Source organism: Balaenoptera ricei, chromosome 1, assembly GCF_028023285.1.
Source record: "Balaenoptera ricei isolate mBalRic1 chromosome 1, mBalRic1.hap2, whole genome shotgun sequence".
In the NCBI taxonomy this organism is placed as follows: domain Eukaryota; kingdom Metazoa; phylum Chordata; class Mammalia; order Artiodactyla; family Balaenopteridae; genus Balaenoptera; species Balaenoptera ricei.
Window position 1 is genome coordinate 29,025,152 of NC_082639.1, and position 27,199 is coordinate 29,052,350.

Here is a 27,199-nt window from a genome sequence, read left to right on the forward strand (position 1 = left end):
GTCAGAGCAGAGATGATGTGAGGCAGCTTGCTCTAGTTAGTAGATTGGGAGTTTTGCTGGCTCATAATGAGATAAGAGTTATTAATGTGTGTAATTTTTTTTTTCCAGCTTTCCTTTACAGTTAGAAAATGGCCAAACTGTGGAGAGAACAGTAGCACAGTATTTCAGAGAAAAGTATACTCTTCAGCTGAAGTACCCACACCTTCCCTGTCTGCAAGTGGGGCAGGAGCAGAAACATACCTATCTGCCACTAGAAGTAATGTGTTTAGGCTGCTTATTAATATCCTCTTATTCATCGTTCTGTTGGGGTTTTTAATGACCTATAACTTACTTCATACTCTCACATTTATTTTGGAGACTGAACTGTTTTTAAATTTCCTTTTATTCTAAATTTTCAGCTATAAAATAATATGGGAAAAAATTCATCCACAGTCCTACCACTTTAAATGTAACCACTGTAAGCATTTTGGTACACTTCTTTTCAGCCTTTTTATGCAGTGTACATTTTACCTAATTATAATCATACTGTAAAGCAGTATTGTTTACTGCTTTTTTACTTAACATGATATTAAACAGAAGTGGTTTAATGGAGTAGATATTAAAATTTAATCTCACATGTAATTGGCACTCAGAATTTTAAGAAAGATGTGTATATCTAGTACAAAACTTTTTTCCATTTGTAGGTCTGTAATATTGTGGCAGGGCAACGATGTATCAAGAAGCTAACGGACAATCAAACCTCCACTATGATCAAAGCAACAGCAAGATCTGCACCAGATAGACAAGAGGAAATTAGCAGATTGGTTAGTACTTAATCCTAGAAATGAAAATTAAAAACATATTAGGATGAGCTCTAAAGAACCATGTCCTTATCAACTCATACCTTATTACCATTTCATGGGCTGTCAGAATTAAAAGAGATTATGGAAGTAATCTAGTGGTATTCTAGGGGTGAATCTTAGTGGATTCTATGAAAAGGGTTAGATCCTTCTAATTTAACCCCAAGCTCTTTAATTAGATTCAGAACAGATACTCTCAGAACTAATGTTTCAGTTTAGCAAACTGGACCTTCTTACCTTCCACCTAAAAGAGGAAGAGAAAAGGAAGAAAAGTCAAAGTTTTATGACTAGCAATGTTGAGAGTCTTAACACACAAAGTAGGATGGCTTAGCTCCATTGTAAACACTGGTAACCGTACAGGATGAATAAAGAAATATAAGACAGCTCCAGCCATATGGGATCTCTAAGCTGTCTCCTTGTTCTAAATGGGGAGAAAAGAGACATCAATACTACTTTTAAAACTGACGGAATTAAGGCAAAATGAAAAATGAAGGCAACTGGATCTTATCTTACTCTCTTCTTGAATACCATGTAAATTGCCCAAGTGAAGAGAAAAAAATCTAGAAATAAGAACATTACCCAAAACAACTTAATAACACTTTCAAAAGCAGTTTTAGAGATTGTTGGAAAAGGGTTACAGAACTGGCTCTTTCATTTTGTAAGGCAATTACCAAAAAAAAAAAAAAAAAGACCTTTTTTTCCCTTACAGTTTGTAAAGAGTAAGTTATTACATGATATTTAATTAGGAAAATACAGGCTGGTTCTCATCATGGATTTTTCTCTGATCTACTATGACAAAATTTTAAAACCTTTAAGAGACTAGAACCTCTCACTATCTCTATAAAATCTCAGTAACTAGTTCTAACTCATTTATTACAGCTTTTCTGTTCAGAGAGATGATATTGTACAGTGATTGAAAGCACAGGCTTTGGAATCTAACGACTCTGGGTTCAAAGTCTAACTTCTTTACTCACTCACTGTTACTATTATTGTATTATTATAATTATAGCATCTGGTAGGCTGGTGCAGTGATTGAGAGTAGGAACTCTAGAATCAGAATGTACATGGTTTCAAATTATATATCACTTGCTCAGCTATATGGTTTTAGGCCAATCATTCAACTTTACTGAGCTTTAATTTTATCCTCTGTAAAATAAAGACTATAAAAGACTTACTTTACAGTCATAGGTTATTGTGAAAATTAATTATAAAACATTTAGCACCAAACACATCACCTAGCAACTCCTGGTAAATAGTAGTTGTTGTTATTAATGGTAACCTTACAGAAAAAAATGGCATTTAAGCTTGAAGAAAAGATACATTAGTTAGATGCATTAATTAGATGCCTAATTTAGAAAACAAATTTTCCTGCACATTGTGGGGAGATTCTTTTTACATATTTAGATTATACAGTGTTTTTTAATAGAGTGTTACTCAAAGAATTGAACGTTGCCTTTTTTTGTAACCTTGTTTGACCTTTATCCTGAGACTAAGTAAATATGTTTTGAAAAACACATTATAGCACACTATGAGCATGAATTACACTTTTGAGATTCAAGTCTACACTGAATTACAATAAATTCTTTATCTTTGCATGTATTGGTATATTACATAAAGATTATACTCTGTATCTCATACTGGCTTTCTTTTCTGTCTCAAGTGTATCTCTTAAGTAAATTTTATAATGTGCTGTGTTTTATCTGAAAATATTCAAGGAGATTTTGTATAACTTGTAATCCATTAGGAACAAAAGCCTTAGGATTATTGATATTTGCTGTCGAGATCTGCATAAAATAAATTTCAATAGTATATATCCAGATCCTCTAATTAGAAGTAATTAACCATTTTTAGGTCAGGTATTGGGTTGGCCAAAAAGTTCATTCGGGTTTTTCATTAAGATATTAGGGGAGCTCCCATCAAGCCTCTGAGATAGCCTCAACCACCAGAGGGCAGACAACAGAAGCAAGAAAAACTACAATCCTGCAGCCTGTGGACCAAAAACCACAGTTACAGAAAGATAGAGAAGATGAAAAGGCAGAGGGCTATGTACCAGATGAAGGAACAAGAAAAAACCCCAGAAAAACAACTAAATGAAGTGGAGATAGGCAACCTTCCAGAAAAAGAATTCAGAATAATGATAGTGAAGATGATCCAGGACCTCGGAATAAGAATGGAGGCAAAGATTGAGAAGATGCAAGAAATGATTAACAAAGACCTAGAAGAATTAAAGAACAAACAAACAGAGATGACCAATACAATAACTGAAATGAAAACTACACTAGAAGGAATCAATAGCAGAATAACTGAGGCAGAAGAACGGATAAGTGACCTGGAAGACAGAATGGTGGAATTCACTGCTGCGGAACAGACTAAAGAAAAAAGAATGAAAAGAAATGAAGACAGCCTAAGAGACCTCTGGGACAACATTAAACGCAACAACATTCGCATTATAGGGGTCCCGGAAGGAGAAGAGAGAGAGAAAGGACCAGAGAAAATATTTGAAGAGATTATAGTCGAAAACTTCCCTAACATAGGAAAGGAAATAGCCACCCAAGTCCAGGAAGCGCAGAGAGTCCCATACAGAATAAACTCAAGGAGAAACACGCCGAGACACATAGTAATCAAAGTGGCAAAAATTAAAGACAAAGAAAAATTATTGAAAGCAGCAAGGGAAAAACGACAAATAACATACAAGGGAACTCCCATAAGGTTAACAGCTGATTTCTCAGCAGAAACTCTGCAAGCCAGAAGGGAGTGGCATGATATACTTAAAGTGATGAAAGGGAAGAACCTACAACCAAGATTACTCTACCCGGCAAGGATCTCATTTAGATTTGATGGAGAAATCAAAAGCTTTACAGACAAGCAAAAGCTAAGAGAATTCAGCACCACCAAACCAGCTCTACAACAAATGCTAAAGGAACTTCTCTAAGTGGGAAACACAAGAGAAGAAAAGGACCTACAAAAACAAACCCAAAACAATTAAGAAAATGGTCATAGGAACATACATATCGACAATTACCTTAAACGTGAATGGATTAAATGCCCCAACCAAAAGACATAGACTGGCTGAATGGATACAACAACAAGACCCATATATATGCTGTCTACAAGAGACCCACTTTAGACCTAGGGACACACACAGACTGAAAGTGAGGGGATGGAAAAACATATTCCATGCAAATGGAAATCAAAAGAAAGCTGGAGTAGCTATACTCATATCAGATAAAATAGACTTTAAAATAAAGAATGTTACAAGAGACAAGGAAGGACACTACATAATGATCCAGGGATCAATCCAAGAAGAAGATATAACAATTATAAATATATATGCACCCAACATAGGAGCACCTCAATACATAAGGCAACTGCTAACAGCTATAAAAGAGGAAATCGACAGTAACACAATAATAGTGGGGGACTTTAACACTTCACTTACACCAATGGACAGATCATCCAAAATGAAAATAAATAAGGAAACAGAAGCTTTAAATGACACAATAGACCAGTTAGATTTAATTGATATATATAGGACATTCCATCCAAAAACAGCAGATTACACGTTCTTCTCAAGTGCGCACGGAACATTCTCCAGGATAGATCACATCTTGGGTCACAAATCAAGCCTCAGTAAATTTAAGAAAATTGAAATCATATCAAGCATCTTTTCTGACCACAACGCTATGAGATTAGAAATGAATTACAGGGAAAAAAACGTAAAAAAGACAAACACATGGAGGCTAAACAATACGTTACTAAATAACCAAGAGATCACTGAAGAAATCAAACAGGAAATAAAAAAATACCTAGAGACAAATGACAATGAAAACACGACGACCCAAAACCTATGGGATGCAGCAAAAGCAGTTCTAAGAGGGAAGTTTATAGCTATACAAGCCTACCTAAAGAAACAAGAAAAAGCTCAAGTAAACAATCTAACCTTACACCTAAAGAAACTAGAGAAAGAAGAACAAACAAAACCCAAAGTTAGCAGAAGGAAAGAAATCATAAAGATCAGAGCAGAAATAAATGAAATAGAAACAAAGAAAACAATAGCAAAGATCAATAAAACTAAAAGTTGATTCTTTGAGAAGATAAACAAAATTGATAAGCCATTAGCCAGACTCATCAAGAAAAAGAGGGAGAGGACTCAAATCAATAAAATCAGAAATGAAAAAGGAGAAGTTACAACAGACACTGCAGAAATACAAAGCATCCTAAGAGACTACTACAAGCAACTTTATGCCAATAAAATGGACAACCTGGAAGAAATGGACAAATTCTTAGAAAGGTATAACCTTCCAAGACTGAATCAGGAAGAAACAGAAAATATGAACAGACCAATCACAAGTAATGAAATTGAAACTGTGATTAAAAATCTTCCAACAAACAAAAGTCCAGGACCAGATGGCTTCACAGGTGAATTCTATCAAACATTTAGAGAAGAGCTAACACCCATCCTTCTCAAACTCTTCCAAAAAATTGCAGAGGAAGGAACACTCCCAAACTCATTCTATGAGGCCACCATCACCCTGATACCAAAACCAGACAAAGACACTACAAAAAAAGAAAATTACAGACCAATATCACTGATGAATATAGATGCAAAAATCCTCAACAAAATACTAGCAAACAGAATCCAACAACACATTAAAAGGATCATACACCACCATCAAGTGGGATTTATCCCAGGGATGCAAGGATTCTTCAATATACGCAAATCAATCAATGTGATAAACCATATTAACAAATTGAAGAATAAAAACCATATGATCATCTCAATAGATGCAGAAAAAGCTTTTGACAAAATTCAACACCCATTTCTGATAAAAACTCTCCAGAAAGTGGGCATAGAGGGGACCTACCTCAACATAATAAAGGCCATATATGACAAACCCACAGCCAACATTGTCCTCAAAAAAAAAAAAAAAAAAAAAAAAAGATATTAGGGGAAAACCCATACGAACTTTTTGGCCAACCTTATATTTCTCTTGCAGTCTCTCAACCACCCTCCCAAAGTATATGAGGCTTAATCATATAAAGTTACCATTTTCATGAATCGTAAATAGTTGAAATTTCTTATTATGCAACCTAATACATTTAAATGTTCTGTAAATTATCAGGAGGTTCACAGACTTCCTACAGTCCACTCATGATCTGTGGTCCCCAAGTTAAGATTCTCTGCTCTATAGTGAGGGTACCATTATCTACACCTGTCAGTATTATAAAACATTGTTGACACAGTGAAGAAAAAACATTAGAGGGTTCTAAAGCAGGGAATTTGGGGGAATTTTGAAAGTAACTACAAACTTTTTCTGTTGTTAGGTAAGAAGTGCAAATTATGAAACAGATCCATTTGTTCAGGAGTTTCAATTTAAAGTTCGGGATGAAATGGCCCATGTAACCGGACGTGTACTTCCAGCACCTATGCTCCAGTATGGTGGCCGGGTAAAACCTCTTGATAGTTTTTAAATTATAATCATACAGTTTCTGTGTATGGAGAGAAGGGCTCCCTAGCTAAGTCTGGAATTTAAAAAGTGTTTTATTGTTCCAACAATTTTGTTTGTTTGTTTCAAGATCAGTGTCTTTGCTTGAACTTAGTAGAACTTTTGTTTTTCTATGATAAAAATACAAAATATTGATTTAGAACAGCCTATTGCATGTAGAATATCAGATATATATCAGTTCAGCAATTTGAAATGCTTATTTTCAGCTCATTCAAATAAGGTATATATTAAATGTTTGTTCATTTTTGCCTTATTATTTCTCTTTCTCTGTAGAATCGGACAGTAGCAACACCAAGCCACGGAGTATGGGACATGCGAGGGAAACAGTTCCACACAGGAGTTGAAATCAAAATGTGGGCTATAGCTTGTTTTGCCACACAGAGGCAGTGCAGAGAAGAAATATTGAAGTAAGGCTTGTCATTAGTTTCACTTTGGGACCATTTTGTGTTTAAATTTTGTACTTCAGTTTTAAATTACTCAGCTAATATTCTAACCAGTGTTGCCTCAATATGAAGTATATTTAATCACTGAACCTTTAAAAATGTTTCTTCTCATTACTTTGATGAAGATTCCTGAATTTGTTGGTCATATCTAAGTCACTGATTCATTCTTACAAGCATGCTCATAGACTAGCTTATGTGGTGTAGCAGGAGTACCATTGGCTTTTGATGGCGAACAGATTAGATATAATTCTCAGGTTTGCCACTTCCTAGTCTTACTACCATGGATAATTTATTTAATCTCATTATGCTTCAGTTTTCACCTTTTAAAAATAGAGATAATAGTACCTATTTACTGAATGAGGATTAAATAACATCCTTATTTCTCAATTGAGTTCTTTGAAAGAGTCATTTTACTTCTCATTTTCACTTCCTTACTTTCCAAAATTTGACCTGCATCTCCACTACTTTTCCTCTTCTCCAGATTCTTTCCCTCAACAATCTTCTGTTTAAATTTAAAACAGACCCCCAAAATCTTCATTTTTCATTTTACCTGACTTAAGGCTTCCAGGCTTCCATTCTCTCTCCTTCCTTGAAATCTTAGTGGTCTGCTGAAACTGGTTACTGGAAGATCTTCAGTATCTTTGTGCTTATCAATTCTAATGGTCTCTTCTCAGCCATTATTTTTCCTCAAAATTTGTGCAGCATTAGATACAATTGACTACCTTCCTGACATTCTCTCCATTCTTGCTTTCATGGTTTCTTTTTATCACTTTGGCTTCCTTTCTCCTCTATGCCCTCTCCTTTGGGACTCTCTAATCTTTGGGGCATTGGCAGTCTCAAGGGCTTCTGCTGTTACTATTGTTTGAGGAGTTGTGCTACTGTGAAAAGAGCACCAGCTCCACTTGTGACTACCTCCACTCTAAAACTTTCAGGTTTCTCTTTGACAAAGAATAACATTAAAAATCAGTATAATATTAAAAAGTTTTCATTTGCCTCTTAAGTCCTTTCTCCATTTTCATATATTCTGGACAAAGAAACTGAGTACTGTATGCCCTCTAACTGTCTGGTATTTTTTTTCCATTTCCACTCATGCTGCTCTTTACTGAAAATGCCTCCTTCCTATCTCTGCATTTCTAAATAATAGCCAGTCTTCTGTGATTTGTGATGCTGGAAATAATCCATAGTAGTAAACATAGTAGTTTATCAATATCCTCTCCATTTGTACTTGTCACTTCCTGTATAAAATAGAATTACAATTATCTGTGTAAGTTTCTTATCTCCCCTCTGGAATCTAATTTCCCTAAGAAAACGATTATGGTCTAATTTAAGTCTCCACTAACAGATCCTATAAAATATGCCCATAATGAATAGTTCTTGAGTGACGTAGAGACCAGTTTACCCCAAGTCAATTCAGAATTTGCCTCCTGGGCTTCCCTGGTGGCGCAGTGGTTGAGAATCCGCCTGCCAATGCAGGGGACACGGGTTCGAGCCCTGGTCTGGGAAGATCCCACATGCTGCGGAGCAACTGGGCCCGTGAGCCACAATTACTGAGCCTGCGCGTCTGGAGCCTGTGCTCCGTAACAAGAGAGGCCGCGATAGTGAGAGGCCCGCGCGCCGCGATGAAGAATGGCCCCCACTTGCCGCAACTAGAGAAAGCCCTCGCACAGAAACGAAGACCCAACACAGCCATAAATAAATAAATAAATAAATAAAAATTAAAAAAAAAAAAACAAAGCTGTTATAAACATCTGTGTACAGGTTTTTGTGTGGACATAAGTTTTGAATGCATTTGGGTGAATTGCAAGGAGTATGACTGCTGGATTGTGTGCTAAGAGTATGTCTCATAAAAAAAAAAAAAAAAAAAGAATTTGCCTCCTTCATGTGAGAAAAATTATTTTCTATTTAATTCTGTTCACTCCTTTTTATTAGCTCCAAATCTTATGTCTTAAGGTTCACTTAGTATATTTTTTAGTATAGTTTTTATCCCCTGGCTTTCAAGTAAAATGTCATGAGGACAGTTAAAGACAATGCTGCTATTATCTTACTTGACCTCCAGAGACCAAAGAAAACACCTCCAACTGTTTTTCAAGCTTCGAGTTATTCTTTTCATTTTACATTTGTTATTCATGGCTTGATAGAAGTCTCATAATCATTGGGCTTATGGCTCTTGTTCAGACTAACTGAAAATATTCAACTTCATACTTTCTTGAATTAAATACTAATAAGGAAAAGGAGAAGGGAATTTCTACAAACTTCATCTCTGTCCTGAGGGAATCAGTGTTTTTGCGCAAAGATCACTCAGATCCTTGACTTAGGACCGTATTTGTTTTAAAAACAAGTAAAGTGATTGTTAAACCCCAACATTATTACTTATTTATTCTAGACTAAGTGCAGAATTTTGTTTAAATAAGAAATTATTAGTCTTTTGTTTATTCACTGCGGATAAAAGTACATTAAAGTGCTGTCTGCCTCATTTCTTTTTAAATGTTTTCTTGTTTTTTTTAATCTTTTCTGAGGACAGAATCTTTCCTGCTATCCTAGTGTCAGATAGGTATTATTGCAGAAAGAAATTCTGGACTAGGTCATAGTTCTTACTCTTGCCATTTGTCTAATAAGCATTTGACCTTGGTCAAATACTTAATGTCCCTGAAACTGTTTCCTGATTTATAAAATGGCAGTAATACCTTACCTACCACTTTCTTATGAATCTTGTCAGGATCAAATTAGAAAATGTATAATAGCTTAAATTTATCAAGCTTTTATACCATGTCTTGGGCAGTGTGCTAAGTGCTTCACATGTATTATCTCATTTAATCTTCACACCAACCCTGTATTGAAAGTGGTCATTTTACAGATGAGAGAAACTGAAAAAATTTGCCTAAAATTCCATAGCTAGTAAGTAACAGAACTAGAACTGGAACCTGTAGAGCTGAGCTCTTAACCAGCATACTCTATTACTAATGTCCTTTGTGAACTACAAAATGCCACATAACTGTACAGTAGTGTTCTTAGTTTGCAAAATAGATTACTGACCCACCATTGCCCTTAACATCAGTAGTCTGGTGACCTCTTCTTATATGGAGCACACAAATCTTTGCATCATTCTCCATTCCCTTCCCAAACTTTCCATTACTACTTTGTAGGTGTTGCTGACTAGACAAAGGTTTTATTTTTAGTGATTTCTCCTTCTAGGGGTTTCACGGACCAGCTGCGGAAGATTTCTAAAGATGCAGGGATGCCCATCCAGGGCCAGCCTTGCTTCTGCAAATATGCGCAGGGGGCAGACAGCGTGGAGCCCATGTTCCGGCATCTCAAGAACACGTACTCTGGGCTACAGCTCATTATTGTCATCCTGCCAGGGAAGACACCAGTGTATGGTAAGGATATTGTATTAAGATTGCATTTTTCCTCAAGTACTCAGTCTTCCTTTTAGGGACTTACCTGGCAGTCCAGTGGTTAAGACTCCGCACTCCCAATGCAGAGGGTATGGGTTCAGTCCCTGGTTGGGGATCTAAGATCCTGCTTACCGCACGGTGCGGCCAAGAAAAAAATATTCCTTTTAGAATTATGCTAACACATATCCTAAAACTTTCAAACATTAAAATATATTTTATAGCTATAGTATTTAAAACCATGTATTGTTACTAAAAAGACAAATCTGGAGAGCAAACTAAATAGTCTGAGACCCTGTGAAAAGAATTTCAGTAAAGGAAGCATTACAAAACAATGATTAAGAGAAGAATTATTTATTAAAAATGTCATTGAGATAACTTGAGTATCAGTATAATGTAGCGGTTAAAAGCACAGGCTCTGGAGTCAGACTGTGCTGCTTAATACCCAGGTTTTGCCAGGTATACTACCTGTGTGATACTACCTGAATTACTTAACCACACAAAGCCTGAGTTTCCTCATCTATGAAATTGGGATACTACAAATACCTAACCCATAGAAGGTAGTTGTAAGGATTAAATAAATTTACATGTGTAAACTGGGTCTATGATAGCACCTGTCATATAGTGAATGCTCAATAAATGTTAGCTCTTATTATTGTAAACGAGTTAAAGTTTATGAGATTAATATGTTAAGTATAAATCATTGAAACATGGAAAAACACAAAGAAATTATAATTTCCAAACTACTGAATGGAGTATAATTATTTAAGCTTAAAATGATGGAATTCACATAAGAAAATCGTTAGATCTGACTGCATAAAAATTAAGTTTTCCATACATCACAGTTATATAACTAAAATTAAAAGGAAACCATAGAACATGAAAAATATTTGCAGCAAATGGAGACAGCAAAGGGCTAGTTTATTATTAGTTAAAATATTCATATGGATTTGTTATTGCATTCAAAGGAAAAAATTTTTATATTCTCCTACATTAATGAGCAAAGAATATAAACCAAAATTTCTCAAGAAAAAACAAGTAAATATTTGAGAAAATGTTGGTTTTCACCAATAAAGAAAAGTACAAATTAATAAAAGGAAAATTTTTATGCTACTAAATTAGCAAATATATTTAAATACTGTACTACCTAGTGATTGTGAGTATGCAGTGAATCTAGTATTTTAATATATTGCTGATGGCAGTATAAATTGATAATATCCTTTCATAGAAAGTATAAAAATGTGCTTGCAGTCAACAGTTCAGTATTTCCCATTCCAAAAATATGTTCAAAGAAAAGAATTCATAATGTAGAAAAATCACTATGCACAAAATTTTCATAATGATATCTGTGACATTGAAAAACTACTAAGAACTGGTTTTAAACAGTGAGTACGTTGTATGTTGGTGAAATACTATGCAGTGATTAAAAATGATGGTTATAAAAAAAATGATGGTTATAAAATTCAAAAGATATTTTTTAAGTTGTGATAGAATACAGAAGGTGTTAAACTCAAAGAATTTGTAAATCAAGGTAACAACAAACAACTGAAAAAGACAAAGGACATAAAAAAGAAATGCAAATGGTCAATTATCAGTGAAAAGATGCTGAGCCTCATTAGTCATTAAAGAAATATGAACTAGAATAAATTATTTTTCACCAACAATGATAATACCCATTTTTGGCAAAGGCATGAATAAATATACATTCTCATACACTGTTGATGGGAGAGAAAGTTGATATTACCATAGCCTCCAAGCTGATATTCTTGCCTTCATTCCCTCTAGTTCACTTTCAGTCCGTTTTCTACACTGCTTCACTCAGTGATTCAGTGAGTGATTTTTCTAATTAATAGATTTTATTTTTTAGAACAGTTTTAGATTTACAGAAAAATTGAGCAGATATTATAGAGAGTTCCTATATGCCTTCCTTCCCCTGTACACAGATTTCCCTATTTTTAACATTTTGTATTAGAGTGGTACACTTAATGAACCAGTATTGATAAATTATTACTAACATATTGTCCACAGTTTACATTAAAGTTTACTCTTTACGTGTACAGGTCTATGGGTTTTGACAAATCCATAATGTCACGTATGTACTATGACAGTATCAAAGAATAGTTTCACTGGTCTAAAAATCCCCTGTGCTCCACTTACTCATCTCTCCCTCCATCTCCTTAAAGCCCTGACAACCACTGGGCTTTTTATGTCTCTACAGTTTTGCCTTTTCTAAAATGTTATATAGTTGGAGTCATATGGTATGTCCCCTTTTCTGATTGGCCACTTTCAGTTAGAAATATTTAAGATTCCACCATGTCTTTTTGTGGCTTGATAAAGTCATTTCTTTTTAATGCTGAATAATATTTAATATTGCATTGTGTGGTTGTACTACAGTTTGTTATACATGTACCTGTTGAGGGACATCTTGATTGCTTCCAGTTTTGGGCAGTTATGAATAATACTGCTCAAACATTCATGTGCAGGTTTTTGTGTGAACATAAGTTTCTAACTCAATTTGGTACATAACCAGGAGCACAACTGCTGTATCAAATGATAAGACTGCCAAAAAGTGACTGTACCATTTTGTATTCCCATCAGCAGTGAATGAGAGTGCCTATTGCTCTACATCCTCTTCAGCATTTGGTATTGTCAGTTTTTTGGATTTTAGCAATTCTAATAGGCATGTAGTAGTATTTTATTGTAATTTTAATTTGCAGTTCGTTAATAACACAATATTGAGCACGGGACTTCCCTGGCGGTCCAGTGGTTAAGACCCTGCGCTTCCACTGCAGAGGGCACGAGTTCAATCCCTAGTTGGGGAACTGAGATCCTGCATACTGCGTGGCTTGGCCAAAAAAGTAGAGAGAGAGAGAGGGAGAGAGCACCTTTTCATGTGCTTATTTGCCATCTGTATATCTTTTTTTTTAAATTTATTTTATTATTTATTTAATTATTTTTGGCTGTGTTGGATCTTCGTTTCTGTGCAAGGGCTTTCTCTAGTTGCGGCGAGCGGGGGCCACTCTTCATCGCGGTACACGGGCCTCTCACTGATGCGGCCTCTCCTGTTGCGGAGCACAGGCTCCAGACACGCAGGCTCAGTAGTTGTGGCTCACGGGCCTAGTTGCTCCGTGGCATGTGGGATCTTCCCAGACCAGGGCTCGAACCCGTGTCCCCTGCATTGGCAGGCAGATTCTCAACCACTGCACCACCAGGGAAGCCCCATCTGTATATCTTTGATGAAATGTCTATTCCAATCTTTTGCTCATTTCTTAATTGATGTGTTTGTTTTCTTATTGTTCAGGTTTAAGAGTTCTTTGTATGTTTAGATACAAGTTCTTTATCAGATACCTATTTTGCAAATAATTTTATCCTAGGCTGTGGCTTGTCTTCTCTTAACAGTGTCTTTCATAGAGCACAAGTTTTAAATTTTAATGAAGTCCAAATTTTAATAAAGTCATCAATTTTTTTCTTTCACAGATCATTTTTGGTGTTATAGTCTAAGTTTTATACTTCTAGTAGTTTTATAGTTTTCCTTTTTTACATATAGGTTTATAATCCTTTTTTTTTTTTAATAAATTTATTTTATTTATTTATTTTTGGCTGCATTCGATCTTCGTTGCTGCGCGTGGGCTTTCTCTAGTTGTGGCGAGCGAGGGCTACTCTTCGTTGCAGTGCACGGGCTTCTCACTGCAGTGGCTTCTCTAGTTGCAGAGCACGGGCTCTAAGCGCGCGGGCCTCAGTAGTTGTAGCACGTGGGCTCAGTAGTTGTGGCTTGCGGGCTCTAGAGTGCAGGCTCGGCAGTTTTGGCGCACGGGCTTAGCTGCCCCACAGCATGTGGGATCTTCCCAGACCAGGGCTCAAACCTGTTTCCCCTGCTTTGGCAGGCAGATTCTTAACCACTGCGCCACCAGGGAAGCCCTATAATCCATTTTGACTTAACTTCTGTGAAAGGTGTTAAGGTCTGTATCTAGATTGTTTTGTTTTTTTTTTTCTTTTTTTGCACGTGGATTCCAATTGTTTCAGCACCATTTGTTGGAAAGATTATCTTTCTCCATGAAATTGCCTTTGCTACTTTGTGAATGATTGACTATTTGTGTCAGTCTATTTCTGGACTCTTTATTTTGTTTCATTGGTCTGTATGTCCATTCATTTGCTAAAACCACACTGTCTTGATTAATTTAGCTTTGTGATAAGTCTTGAAGTCAGATAATGTCAGTTCTCTGACTTTGTTCTTCTTCTTCCCTGTTGTATTAGCTAATAGGTCTTTTGCCTATCTATATAAACTTTAGAATCATTTTGTCAATATCACAAAATAGCTTGCTGAGACTTTTGTTGGGATTACATTGAATCTATAGATCAAGCTGGGAAGAATTGACATCTTAATGTTAAGCCTTCTATCCTTGAACATGGAATATCTCTTTGTTCAGAGCTTCTTTGATTTCTTTTTCAGAGTTTATTTATTTATTTATTTATTTATTTATTTATTTTCGGCTGCATTGGGTTTTCGTTGCTGCGCGCGGGCTTTCTCTAGTTGCAGCGAGCGGGGGCTACTCTTCATTGCGGCGCGTGGGCTTCTCACTGCGGTGGCTTCTCTTGTTGCGGAGCACGGGCTACAGTAGTTCTGGCTCACGGGCTCTAGAACTCAGGCTCAGTAGTTGTGGTGCACGGGCTTAGTTGCTCCATGGCACGTGGGATCTTCCCGGACCAGGGCTCGAACCCGTGGCCCCTGCATTGGCAGGTGGATTCTCAACCACTGTGCCACCAGAGAAGCCCCTTATCAGAGTTTTATAGTTTTCCTCATTTAGATTTATATCTAAGTATATTGTTTTTTTCTTTTTCTTCTATAAATGGTATTGTGTTTTTAATTTTAAATTCTAGTTGTTCATTTTTAGTATTTAGGAATGCAGTTGATTTTTGTATATTTATTTTGTATCCTGAAACCTTGCTATAGTCACTTATTAGTTCCAGGAAGCTTTTGTCAATTTTGGGGGATTTTCTGCATAGACAGTCATGTTCTCTATGAACAAAGACAGTTTTATTTTTTCCTTCCCAGTCTGTATACTTTTATATCCTTTTCCTTGCATTAGCTAGGAATTCCAATACGATGTTGAATAGCAGTGGTGAGAGGAGACATTCTTGCATTGTTCCTGACTTTAGGGGGAAAACATCTAGTTTCTCAGCAGTAAACATGATGTTAGCTATAAGCTTTCTATAATTGTTATTTATCAAGTTGAGGAAGTTCCCCTCCAGTCCTAGTTTTGCTGAGAGTTTTTATTATGAATGGATGATGGAGTTTGCAAAATGTTCTTTTCTGCATCTGTTGATATGATCATATGATTTTTCTTCTTTTTTTTCTCTTAATGTGATCAATTACTTTAATTGATTTTCGAAATGTTGAACCCAGCCTTGCATGCCTGGGATAAATCCCACTTGGGGATGGTATGTAATTCTTATACATTGTTGGATTCAATTTGCTAATATTTTGTTGAAGATTTTGCATCTGTGTTCATGAGAGATATTGATCTGTAGTTTTCCTTTCTTGTAATGTCTTTTTCTGGTTTGGGTATTAGGGTATTTTGGCCTCAGAATCATGAGTATTTCCTCTGCTTCTGTTTTCTGGAAGAGATTGCAGAGAATTGGTATCATTTGTTCCTTGAATGTTTGGTAGAATTCTCCAGTGAAACCATCTGGGCCTGGTACTTTCTTTTTTTGGAAAGTTGTTAATTATTGATTCAATTTTTTTAATAGGTACACACCTATTCAGATTATCTATTTCTTCTGTGTGAGATTTGGTAGTGTCATTCAAGGAACTGGTCCACTTCATGTAAGTTAACAAATTTGTGGGCCTAAAGTTTTTCATAATATTCTTTTATTATCCTTTAAATGTCCTTGGGGCCAATGACCCTTTTTTCATTTCTGATATTAATAATTTGTGTTGTCTGTTTTTTTCTTGATTAGTCTGGCTAGAGGTTTATGAATTTCTTTGATCTTTTCAAAGAACTAGCTTTTTGGTTTCCTTGATTTTCCTCTGTTGATTTCTTATTTTCAATTTCATTGATTTCTGCTCTAATTAAGATTTTTTTCCTTCTGCTTGTTCTAGGCCTGTATTGTTCTTCTTTATCGTTCTAAGGTAGAAACATAGATTATTGATTTTAGATCTTTCTTCTCTGCATTCAGTGCCATAAATTTGTCTCTTAATTACTGCTTTCACTGCATCACACTAATTTTGGTAAGTTGTATTTCATTTTGATTTAGTTCAAAATATTTTTAAATTTCTCAAGACTTTTTCTTTAATCCATGTCTCATAGAATTATGTTGTTTAATATATAGATATTTTGGGATTTCCTGGCTATCTTTCCATTATTGATTTGTAGTTTAATTCCACTGTGGTCTGAGACCATACTTTGTATGATTTCTGTTCTTTCAGATTTGTTAAGGTGTGTTTTAGGACCATAATGTGGTCTTCCTTAATGAATGTTCCATGTGAGCATGAGAAGAATGTGTATTCTGCTGTTATTGAATGAAGTATTTTATAAATGACTCTTAGAATCAGTTGATTGATGGTACTGTTCAAGTCAGCTATTGAATATATACTTACCTTCTGCCTGCTGGATCTGTCAATTACTGATGAAAGTGCATTGAAGTCTCCACTATAATAGTGGATTTGTTTGTTTCTCCTTGCAATTCTATCAGTTTTTGCCTCACTTATTTTGGCATTCTTTTCTTAGCTGCATACATGTTAAAGATTTTCCTGTCTTCTTGAAGAATTGACCCTTTTATTATTATGTAATACCCCTCTTTATCCCTGATAATCTTCCTAGTTCTGAAATCTACTTTGTGTGAAAAAATACAGCGACTTCAGTTTTCTTTTTCTTGGTGTTAGCATGGTATATCTTTCTGTATCACTTTATTTTAGAATTGGTTTCTTGTAGGCAACACGTAGTTTGGGTCTTTTTTATTTTTGGTTGCGGTAGGTCTTAGTTGCAGCAGGCAGGCTCCTTAGTTGTGGCACTCAGGCTCCTTAGTTGTGGCATGTGAACTCTTAGTTGCGGCATGCGTGTGGGATCTAGTTCCCTGACCAGGGATCGAACCCAGGCCCCCTGCATTAGGAGCATGGAGTCTTAACCACTGCGCCACCAGGGAAGTCCCTGGGTCTTATATTTTATCTTCCCCTCTTTTTCTCCATTTTATGGGGTTTTTTAAATAAATTTATTTATTTTATTTATTTATTTTTGGCTGCATTGGGTCTTTGTTGCTGCACGTGTGCTTTCTCTAGTTGCGGCGAGCGGGGCTACTCTTTGTTGCGGTGCGCGGGCTTCTCATTGCGGTGGGTTCTCTTGTGGAGCACAGGCTCTAGGTGCGCTGGCTTCAGTAGTTGTAGCACGCAGGCTCAGTAGTTGTGGCTCGCAGGCTCTAGAGTGCAGGCCCAGTAGTTGTGGCACACAGGCTTAGTTGCTCCGCGGCATGTGGGATCTTCCTGGACCAGGGCTCAAACCCATGTCCCCCGCATTGGCAGGGGGATTCTTAACCACTGTGCCACCAGGGAAGCCCCTCCATTTTATGGTTTTAAATGAGCATTTTATATTATTCCATTTTCTCTCTTACATCAGTTATACTTTTTTTTTTTTTAAACTTTTAGTGGTTTCCCTAGAGTTTGCAGTATACATTTACAACTAATCTGAGTTTGCTTTTAATAATTCTGTACCACTTCACAGATAGTGTAGATACCTTATAACAAAGTATTCCCAATTCCTCCCTCCCCCTTACAATATTGCTGTCATTCATTTCACCTATCCATAAGTTGTAACCACACAATATATTGTTGCTATTATTATTTTGAACAGTATCTCTTAGTTCAGTTAAGAATAAGAAAGTAAAAGATCTTATTTTACTTTTATTTATTCCTTCTCTGACCTTTTTTTATATATAGATCTGGACTTCCGACCTGTATACTTTTCCTTCTTTCTGAAAAATGTCTCTTATCATTTCTTTCAAGGCAAGTCTACTGTCAACAGATTCCCTTAGTTTTTATTTGTCATATTTCCCCTTCACTTTTTAAAAAATTATTTGCTTATGTTTACTTATAAATCAAATTATCTACTCACATAGTTTCAAGTGTTAAATCATTCTGGAATTCTTATTTTCAAAAACAGCACCTTTATAGCTGTCATCCCATTTGTTTTTTTCATAGGAAAACTCTTTCATCATTTGCCACTTTTTAAATTCAATTTTTGTTTATTGAGTGCTGCTGCCTGTATTTCAGTTTCTTCTGTAGTCCTGCCCTGTTTTGCCAGAGCCCTGGGACCTCTACATTTGTCTCATGTTGGTGTAGGTGATGCCTTCTATAAATCAGTCACTTGGTGTCAATTTTTTTTTTTTTTTTTGGCCACGCTGCGTGGCATGCGGGCTTTTAGTTCCACCACCAGGAATCGAACCCCTTGCAGTGGAAGCGCAGAGTCTTAACCACTGGACCACCAGGGAAGTCCCAGGTGCCAAATTTTGATTGTAGTTTTCATTCCTTCTGAGGTACTGTTTTCATAGGAGTGTTCCTGAATTAACTATTTTTAAACAAGTTTTTATGTATATGTGTGATAAAATATACATAACATAAAATTTACCATTTTAACCATTTTAACGTACACAATTCACTGGCATTAAGTATATTCACAGCATTGTGCAACCATAACTACTGTCCACTTCCAGAACTTTTTCATCATCTCAAACAGAAACTCTGTACCCATTAAACACTAACACCCCATTCCCCTACCCACCAACACCTGGTAGCCTCTATTGTACTTTCTGTCTCTATGAATTTACCTATTCTAGTAACTCATATAAATGGAATCATACAATACTTATCCCTTTGTTTCTGGCTTATTTCACTTAGGGTAATGTCCTAAAGGTTTATCTATGTTGTAGTATGTATCAGAATTTTCTTCCCCTTTTTTGTTGTAAAATATACTAATATATAAAACAAAAAATTTACCATTTTAACAAGTATACAGTTCAGTGACATTAAGTACATTCAGTGTTGTACAACCATCACCACCATCCATCTCCAGAACTTTTTCATCATCCCTAACTGAAACTCAGCACTAACTCCCCATCTCCCGTCCCCCAACCCCTAGAAACCTATATTCTACTTTCTCTCTCTATGAATTTGACTGAATAAATCATATAGTATTTGTCCTTTTGTGACTGTTTATCTCATTAAGCATAATGTCCTTAAGGTTTATCCATGTTATAGTATGTATCAGAATTTTCTTCCTTTTTTTTTTTTTAATTTATTTATTTATTATTTTTGGCTATGTTGGGCCTTCGTTTCTATGCGAGGGCTTTCTCTAGTTGTGGCAAGCGGGGGCCACTCTTCATCGCAGTGCGTGGGCCTCTCACTATCGCGGCCTCTCTTGTTGCGGAGCACAGGCTCCAGACGCGCAGGCTCAGTAGTTGTGGCTCACGGGCCTAGTTGCTCCGCGGCATGTGGGATCCTCCCAGACCAGGGCTCGAACCCGTGTCCCCTGCATTGGCAGGCAAACTCTCAACCACTGCGCCATCAGGGAAGCCCAGAATTTTCTTCCTTTTTAAGGCTGAATAATATTCCATTGTTATGTATATACACATTTTGTTTATCTATTCATCTATCAATGGGCACTTGGATTAGTTCCACCTTTGGGCTATTGTGAATAATGCTGCTTTGAACATGAGTATACAGCTCTCTGTTCCAGTCCTTCCTTTCACTTTTCTTGGGTATATTACCAGAAGTGAAATTGCTGGATTATATAATTCTGTTTTAGTTTTTTGAGCAATTGCCTTACTGTTTTGTACAGAGTCTGCACCATTTTGAATTCCTATCAGCAGTGTACAAGGTTCCAGTTTCTCCACCTTCTTGCCAATACTTATTTATTTATTTTAGCCATCCTATTGGGTGTGAAGTAGTATCTCTTTATGGTTTCCATTTGCATTTTCCTAATGATTAGTGATGTGGAACATCTTTTCATGTGTTTATTGAACATTTGTAGATCTTCTTTGGAGAAATGTCTATTCAACTCCTGTGGTCATTTTTATTTGGATTGTTTGGGTTTTTTCTTATTGAGTTATAGGAGTTAGTGTGTGTGGGTTTTTTGTGCATGTTGTTTTTTGTTGTTTTGTTTTGTTGGTTGGTTGGTTGGTTTGTGGCCACACTGCACAGCTTGTGGGATCTTAGTTCTCCAACCAGGGATTGAAACCAGGCCCTTGGCGGTGAGAGTGTGGAGTCCTAACCACTAGTCCACCAGGGAATTCCCAGGAGTCAGTGTTTAATTGTTCCTGCAGTTAATGGCTTCATCAGCTTCTGCTTCTAATAAGCTGATCTTGGCTGTGATTCTCTGTATTCACCTGTTTTGGGGGTAGCAGTTTTCTCTGATGGATCTAAGACTAAGACCAGTCATTAATTTTCAGTTTGTTCAGCTTTTTTTGTTGTTGTTGTGAGGATGGAAATGATGACTTCTAATCTTTTATGTGTTGGTGCTATAGCTAATGTCCAGAGTGGTATTTTTAAAGTACAAATCTGATTTTATCCTCTTCCCTATCACCCCCACTTCAGTAGTTTTTCATTATACAATTGGTAAAATTGATATTTAAGATTATCTTCCAGGGGTTTGCATGTTCTAATCCGTGACTTTATTTTTTTAAATAAATTTATTTATTTTTTATTTTTGGCTGAGTTGGGTCTTCGTTGCTGTGCACAGGCTTTCTCTAGTTGTGGTGAGTGGGGGCTACTCTTTGTTGTGGTGCGCGAGCTTCTCATTGCGGTGGCTTCTCTTGTTGCGGGGCATGGGCTCTAAGCACGCAGGCTTCAGTAGCTCTGGCACGAGGGCTCGGTAGTTGTGGCTCACAGGCTCTAGAGCTCAGGCTCAGTAGTTGTGGCACACAGGCTTAGTTGCTCTGCAGCATGTGGAATCTTCCCAGACCAGGGCTTGAACCCATGTCCCCTGCATTGGCAGGTGGATTCTTAACCACTGTGCCACCAGGGAAGCCCCTAATCCATGACTTCTTACCTCTTCAGAATTCATCTCACTTTATGCTCTTTTTTCCCTGCAGAAACTCTTTGTTTATCCTCTTCCTTCTACCTGCATTGCTTCTCATAATCCATCTTCCACCCTTTACCAAGTAAACACACATTCTTTTGAATTTTAGTTCAGACCTCCCTTCCTTGGGGAAGCTTTGCCTGACCTCCCTGACAAGGTCAAATTCTCTCACTTTTATTGTCTTACAGCACCTTGTTACCACTCCTTTATGTTGTTTCACAGTTACAATGTTAAATTTGAAGTTATTTAATTAATGGCTATTTCTCTGACTAGACTATAAGCTCTGTGAGGGCAAGAACAATGTCTCTCTTGACTTAACATTGTATATCCAGAGCTTCGCACAGTACTAGCATGTATTAGGTGGCTCATTAAATATTTGTTGGATGAATTAATAAACCTTTTTAGAGGGCAACTTTTCAGTATCTATAAAAATGTTAAGTATATATATCTCTGATCCCTCAATTCTACCTGTAGAAATTTATTCTGAAGCTATAGTTATACAACCAAATGAAAGTTAAATATACAAGGATGTTATTCATAGCATTGTTTGAAATAATGGAAACCTGGAAAAAGTTAAAAATATGTCGGTGTATGAGTAGTGGTTAGATACCTTTTGGCATTTAAAAACAAAGTAACAGCTGTTGTTATAAATAATAAGGGCATCTATATATTGGCATTCAGAACATACTATATTATTAAGTGAATATGACAAGTTACACAATAGAGTGTATAGTATATTCTCAATTTTTGTTTAAAAGTGTTTTCCATGTGTTATATATAAGAAGTTATGTACACCGAACTCTTTATGGTAGTTACAATGGCAGAGAGGGGGAGAGGAACAGGAAACAGGATAAGGAAAGGAACAGGATAAAAACCTTTATACAGTAATACCTCTATATTTCTAAATTAAAGTTTGGAGAATTAGATTGAAAGCTAAAGTATACTGTGATTATAACTGCATTAAAATAATGCAAATGAGAACATTATTGGAAGAGAGTACAATTAAATACTAATAAGGGTTTATGTATGATATTTTTCTCTGGTTTTTCGGTTATTGTGGTTATACTATTTTCGTGAAGACAAAAGTATGCTTCCTTATATATGAAGAAAACAACTGGAAAAAATTATCACTAAATACTTAAGCTAATCTTCAAGGCAGTAAGTATACTTTATTTTTTAGGATTATTTTTCGTATTTTATAGTTGTATATTGTAGAACACAGTTTTCAGAAATGCTGGAAACAGTTCATTCAAAAGATCTAGTTTATTTTAATTGGCTAGATATCAAGTTAAAACATTTAAGATAGACAGTATATTACTAATTGTACTCTCTTTTTTTTTTTTTTTTAATTTTGGCTGCGCTGGGTCTTCATTGCAGCGTGAGGACTTCTCTAGTTGTGGCCTGCAGATGCAGGCTCCAGAGCACATGGGCTCAGTAGTTGCGGCGCACAGGATTAGCTGCCCCATGGCATGTGGGATTTTAGTTCCTCCACCAGGGATTGAACCTGTGTCCCTGCATTGGAAGGCGTATTCTTAACCACTGGACCACCAGGAAGTCCCACTAATTGCACTCTTGAATGCCCTCAAAACTCTGCACATTTATATAATCAAATAAGGCAGTATAGGGAATTCCCTGGCAGTCCAGTGGTTAGGATCCGCACTCTCACTGCAGAGGGCTTGGGTTCAGTCCCCGGTCGGGGAATTAAAATCCCACAAGCCGCGCAGCATGGCTGAAAAAAAAAAAAAAAAGGAAGTATACTTTAATAACATTGTTTTAGTATTGGTATAAGTTTTGGTATCCTGTAATACAGTGATGTATTTCACAAGGGGAAAACATACATAGCAGCTTAATTTTCAGTAAAATTTGCCTTTTCATAACTAGAGGTATTTGTATTTGTTCCATAGCGGAGGTGAAGCGTGTTGGAGATACACTTTTGGGTATGGCTACACAGTGTGTTCAAGTCAAGAATGTAATAAAAACATCCCCTCAAACTCTCTCAAACCTGTGCCTAAAGATAAATGTTAAACTTGGAGGGATCAATAATATTCTTGTACCTCATCAAAGGTAAGATAAGCTAATCACCTAATAAAATATTAATTTTTCTCTGTATTGCCATATCTAAGACCTATGTAAGAGACAGCTTTGATGATTCCTGCCATGGGAGATAAGTAGACATTTTGGCAAAAACTTTAAGAGTTTTGATTGGCAAAATTTACAAGATTCCTTTATGAAAAATCCCCTCCCATCTCCATTTTCATTTAGTATGCAAAGTGCCTCGTCCCTGGCTAGAAAGTAGAGAATTTTATTTATTTTTCACTGGAGAGCCCAGCTTGAAGAACTTTCTCATTGTTTGGTAGTCATCTTCAAGCTGGTGTCATGAGGCAACTCACTCACCTAGAAAGTGAGGGAAGCCTTTCTTCCCTCCTTTAGGGGCTTTGGGTGGGGTTGGATGGGGGGACATGTCAATTAAGTAAATCAATTAAGGAAGCCATATCAACTCCTGGCGGAGTCAGTGGGACAACAGATGTTACTGTTATATCACCATCATGTCTAAGAGCTCTTAGGAAGTATGAAACGTAATGACCTAGAAATAGGGTGCTGGGGAAGAGGCCGTTATTTGGAGAATTGAACAACAGGTTTCCTTTTAATAGTTGAAGCAACTAGGGCTCTAAAAAATTAAATATCTTGTTGACACAGAAGCTCTTTTTTTCCTGTTTTTCCATACTGCCTCTATTTCCCATCCCTATTAAATATGAGATTCATAAATGACATGAATATAGAATTTTATCAACAACTCCAAGAACTAAGAGTCATTTGAATCTTAAAGGATACAGTTTTAAAATAAAATGAACTGCTAGCTACTTTATGACTATTAAACGTATGTTACTCAAATTTTATACTTTTGGTCAGAGGCTGGGGAGTAGTAGAGTCCCATAATCCTTTCCAGTGTGGTTTAATGATTCTTTATCTCCTTGAGAGATTACATTGGCTTAAAATGTAAGTAGATTAAAGAATGATTGATACAAATCAGTGGATTAATATGAGGAAGTTTATCATTTTATGCCTATTAAGAATGCTAGCAGCAGTTGACCTTTGCAACCACCAGCACCGCTGCTTAAGGCAGAAAACTGCTCTGAATACTTCACTTAATAGAGATTCATGAATTAAGAGAATAAAGCTGTCAGTAGTTCAAGCCTATGAAGTTGTCTATAACAGACCTCCTCTGTGCTATGCCAGCAACTTGCAGTTGTGTTGCAGTAGTGTGAAATAGGTAAAAGGATAATGAAAAAAATGATCTAACTCTTTTTAAAACTGTGTTTAAGACCTTCTGTGTTCCAGCAACCAGTGATCTTTTTGGGAGCAGATGTCACTCATCCACCAGCTGGGGATGGGAAGAAGCCTTCTATTGCTGCTGTGAGTATCTTTAGACAGGTTTATCTTATCTAAAGTTTAGACAAAGATCAACATTTTGGTTTTAACTTTTTGAATTTTAATGACATTTTCTTTGAAACCAACTTTTATAAATATAAAGTTTAAAAAATATATTTATAAAGTTTTATAAATATATATATCTATATGTAGATCTCTCCAGAGCCAACTTTCAAATGTTCTTTGGGTTTTTGAAAAGAATGATATTCTCTGGTTTGGAGGCTGCAAGTTCTATATATATCTATTAAATCAAGTTTATTAATTATATTACTCAACTCTTCTGTATCCTACTTTAATTTGTCTGTTTGACCTCTCCATGGTTGTATATTTTCAGTTACTTTTTGTAATTCAGAGTTTATGTATTTCAGTAGTGTCTTTGTTACAGAAAGATGCATGACATATAAGTTTGCTGGATTGCATTTTTTTCAGTATAAAATATCTTTCATCTTTGTCCAGTTTAATACTTTGCACTTGAATTCTTTATTACTGCTCCTCTTACTTTTAACATTTGCCTGTTCTATCTTTTGCCCACCTTTATATTTGTAACCTTTCTGTGTCAGTTCAAAGGTGTATTTCTTATAAACTTCATAAAGCCAGATGATATTTTACCCAACTTGAAAATTGCTTGACACACCATTGTAGAGCAATTATACTCCAATAAAGATGTTAAAAAAAGAAAGAAAGAAAATTGCTTGATTTTAACAAATGTCAGCATTTTGAAAATGTCAACATATTTTAGGCATACTTGATAAATTTCAGAAATTAAACTGTAAGACTTTTTATATATTTTTTCTATCATTCATTATAATCTTTACTTTTAATTTTAAAAATCTGATAAATCTTAATCTTTCCTTGAAAATGATAGTAATATTAAATTTTTCACTTATTTTTCCAAAGCTCTTTTCATTAATGAAGAAAATTAACTTTTATCTATTAATAAATTATATTTCCTTGTATTCTTAATGTTATGCATAAATTGTGTACATTTCAAGTGTCCTAGAGGTAGTATTGAGCAATCTCTGATAGTCATTAAAATGTTCCTAGAGAAGATAAAATGATACAAAATTTCTAAAGACTTACTTTGGATTTGCTATTTTTGGGTTGTTTTCCAAGAAGTTTAAGCACTTTTAAATTCTTTTGGACTTCTGGGTTGTCATTGTCCTTTTTTGCTAAATCCATTTCTACCAAATATTCACTTTCTTTTATAATTATCAGAGGTCTTGTAAATAGAATTTGATTATTTTTGCTATATATCTTCTATTCCCAAGAACTTAAAGACTAGTGTGAGAAACAATGTAAGTAATAAATGCCATGTAGTATAATAGATACTACCATGACAGTGATGTGAATTAAAATTGCAAAAATCTGGTGTGTTGAGGAATTTCAAATGCAGGGAATTGGAATGTAGTATAGCAGACTGTGAGGCTTGATTTTGTAAGGCTTTTTTTTGCCATCAGAGGGGGTATGGATTTATTTTTAGCAGTGGAAAAGAAACGGTCAGGTTCCTTTTTTTTTTTTTTTTTTTTTTACTTAGGGAAGATTAAAAAAAGCAGATACAATTCCATGTACCTAAAGAAGTAGACAAGTTCTAGCTCACTTTTTAAAAAACTCTTGGTTATTTTCTAATCTGACCTAAGACTGAAGAGAAATATAAGAATTTTCCATATCTTGGTTTCTAATAAGATGTTTAAATTACTGACGGGAATTTAGGTACTCTTTTGAAATAGTTTGTTTTTATTTATTTATGTTTTAATTGATGTATAATTGACATATAACATTATTTTAGTTTCAGGTGTATAACATGATTTGATATTCATATATATTGTGAAATGATCACTACAATAAGTCTAGTTAACATCTGTCACCATACATAGTTACAAAAGTTTTTTCTTATGGGGAGAACTTTTTTTTTTTTTTTTTTGGCTGCGCCGGGTCTTAGTTGGGGCACACAGGATCTTTCCTGGTGGCGCGTGGGTTCCAGAGTGCATGGGCTCTGTAGTTGCAGCGCGAGGGCTCTCTAGTTGTGGCACCCAGGCTTAGCTGCCCCAAGGCATGTTGGGATCTTAGTTCCCTGACCAGGGATCAAACTGGTGTCCCCTGAATTGTAAGTGCTGAGAACTTTTAAGATTTACTCTCTTAGCAATTTTCAAATATGCAGTACAGTATTAACTGTAGTCACCATGCTGTACATTACATCCCCATGGCTTATTTATTTTACATCTGGAAGTTTGTACCTTTTGAGCCATTTCACCCATACCCCACCCCTCTGGCAACCACAAGTCTGTTCTCTATATCTGTGAACTCAGTTGGGATTTTTTGTTTGTTTTTTGTTTTTAGATTCCACATATAAGTGGCATCATATGGTATTTGTCTTTGTCTGACTTATTTCACTTAACATAATGCCCTCAGGGTCCATCCATGTTGTCACAATGGCAAGATTTTATTCTTTTTTATGGCCAAATGATATTCTATTGTATGTATATGCCACATTTTCTTTATTCATTCATCCATCAATGGACACTT

General features: G+C 35.9%; 1 protein-coding gene across 4 annotated transcripts in view; it reads left to right on the forward strand.

The window, feature by feature from the left end:
• The window catches only part of LOC132348931 (protein argonaute-3), a 118,824-nt gene that overhangs the window by 73,546 nt on the left and 18,079 nt on the right, over positions 1-27,199 (forward strand). For all 4 annotated transcript variants that reach the window (XM_059896916.1, XM_059896926.1, XM_059896936.1 and 1 more), the window contains 7 exons: positions 109-256; positions 684-803; positions 6,165-6,287; positions 6,620-6,753; positions 9,982-10,166; positions 23,152-23,311; positions 24,571-24,661. In XM_059896916.1, coding sequence (XP_059752899.1) covers positions 109-256; positions 684-803; positions 6,165-6,287; positions 6,620-6,753; positions 9,982-10,166; positions 23,152-23,311; positions 24,571-24,661 — 961 coding nt within the window. The remainder of the gene's footprint in view (positions 1-108; positions 257-683; positions 804-6,164; positions 6,288-6,619; positions 6,754-9,981; positions 10,167-23,151; positions 23,312-24,570; positions 24,662-27,199) is intronic.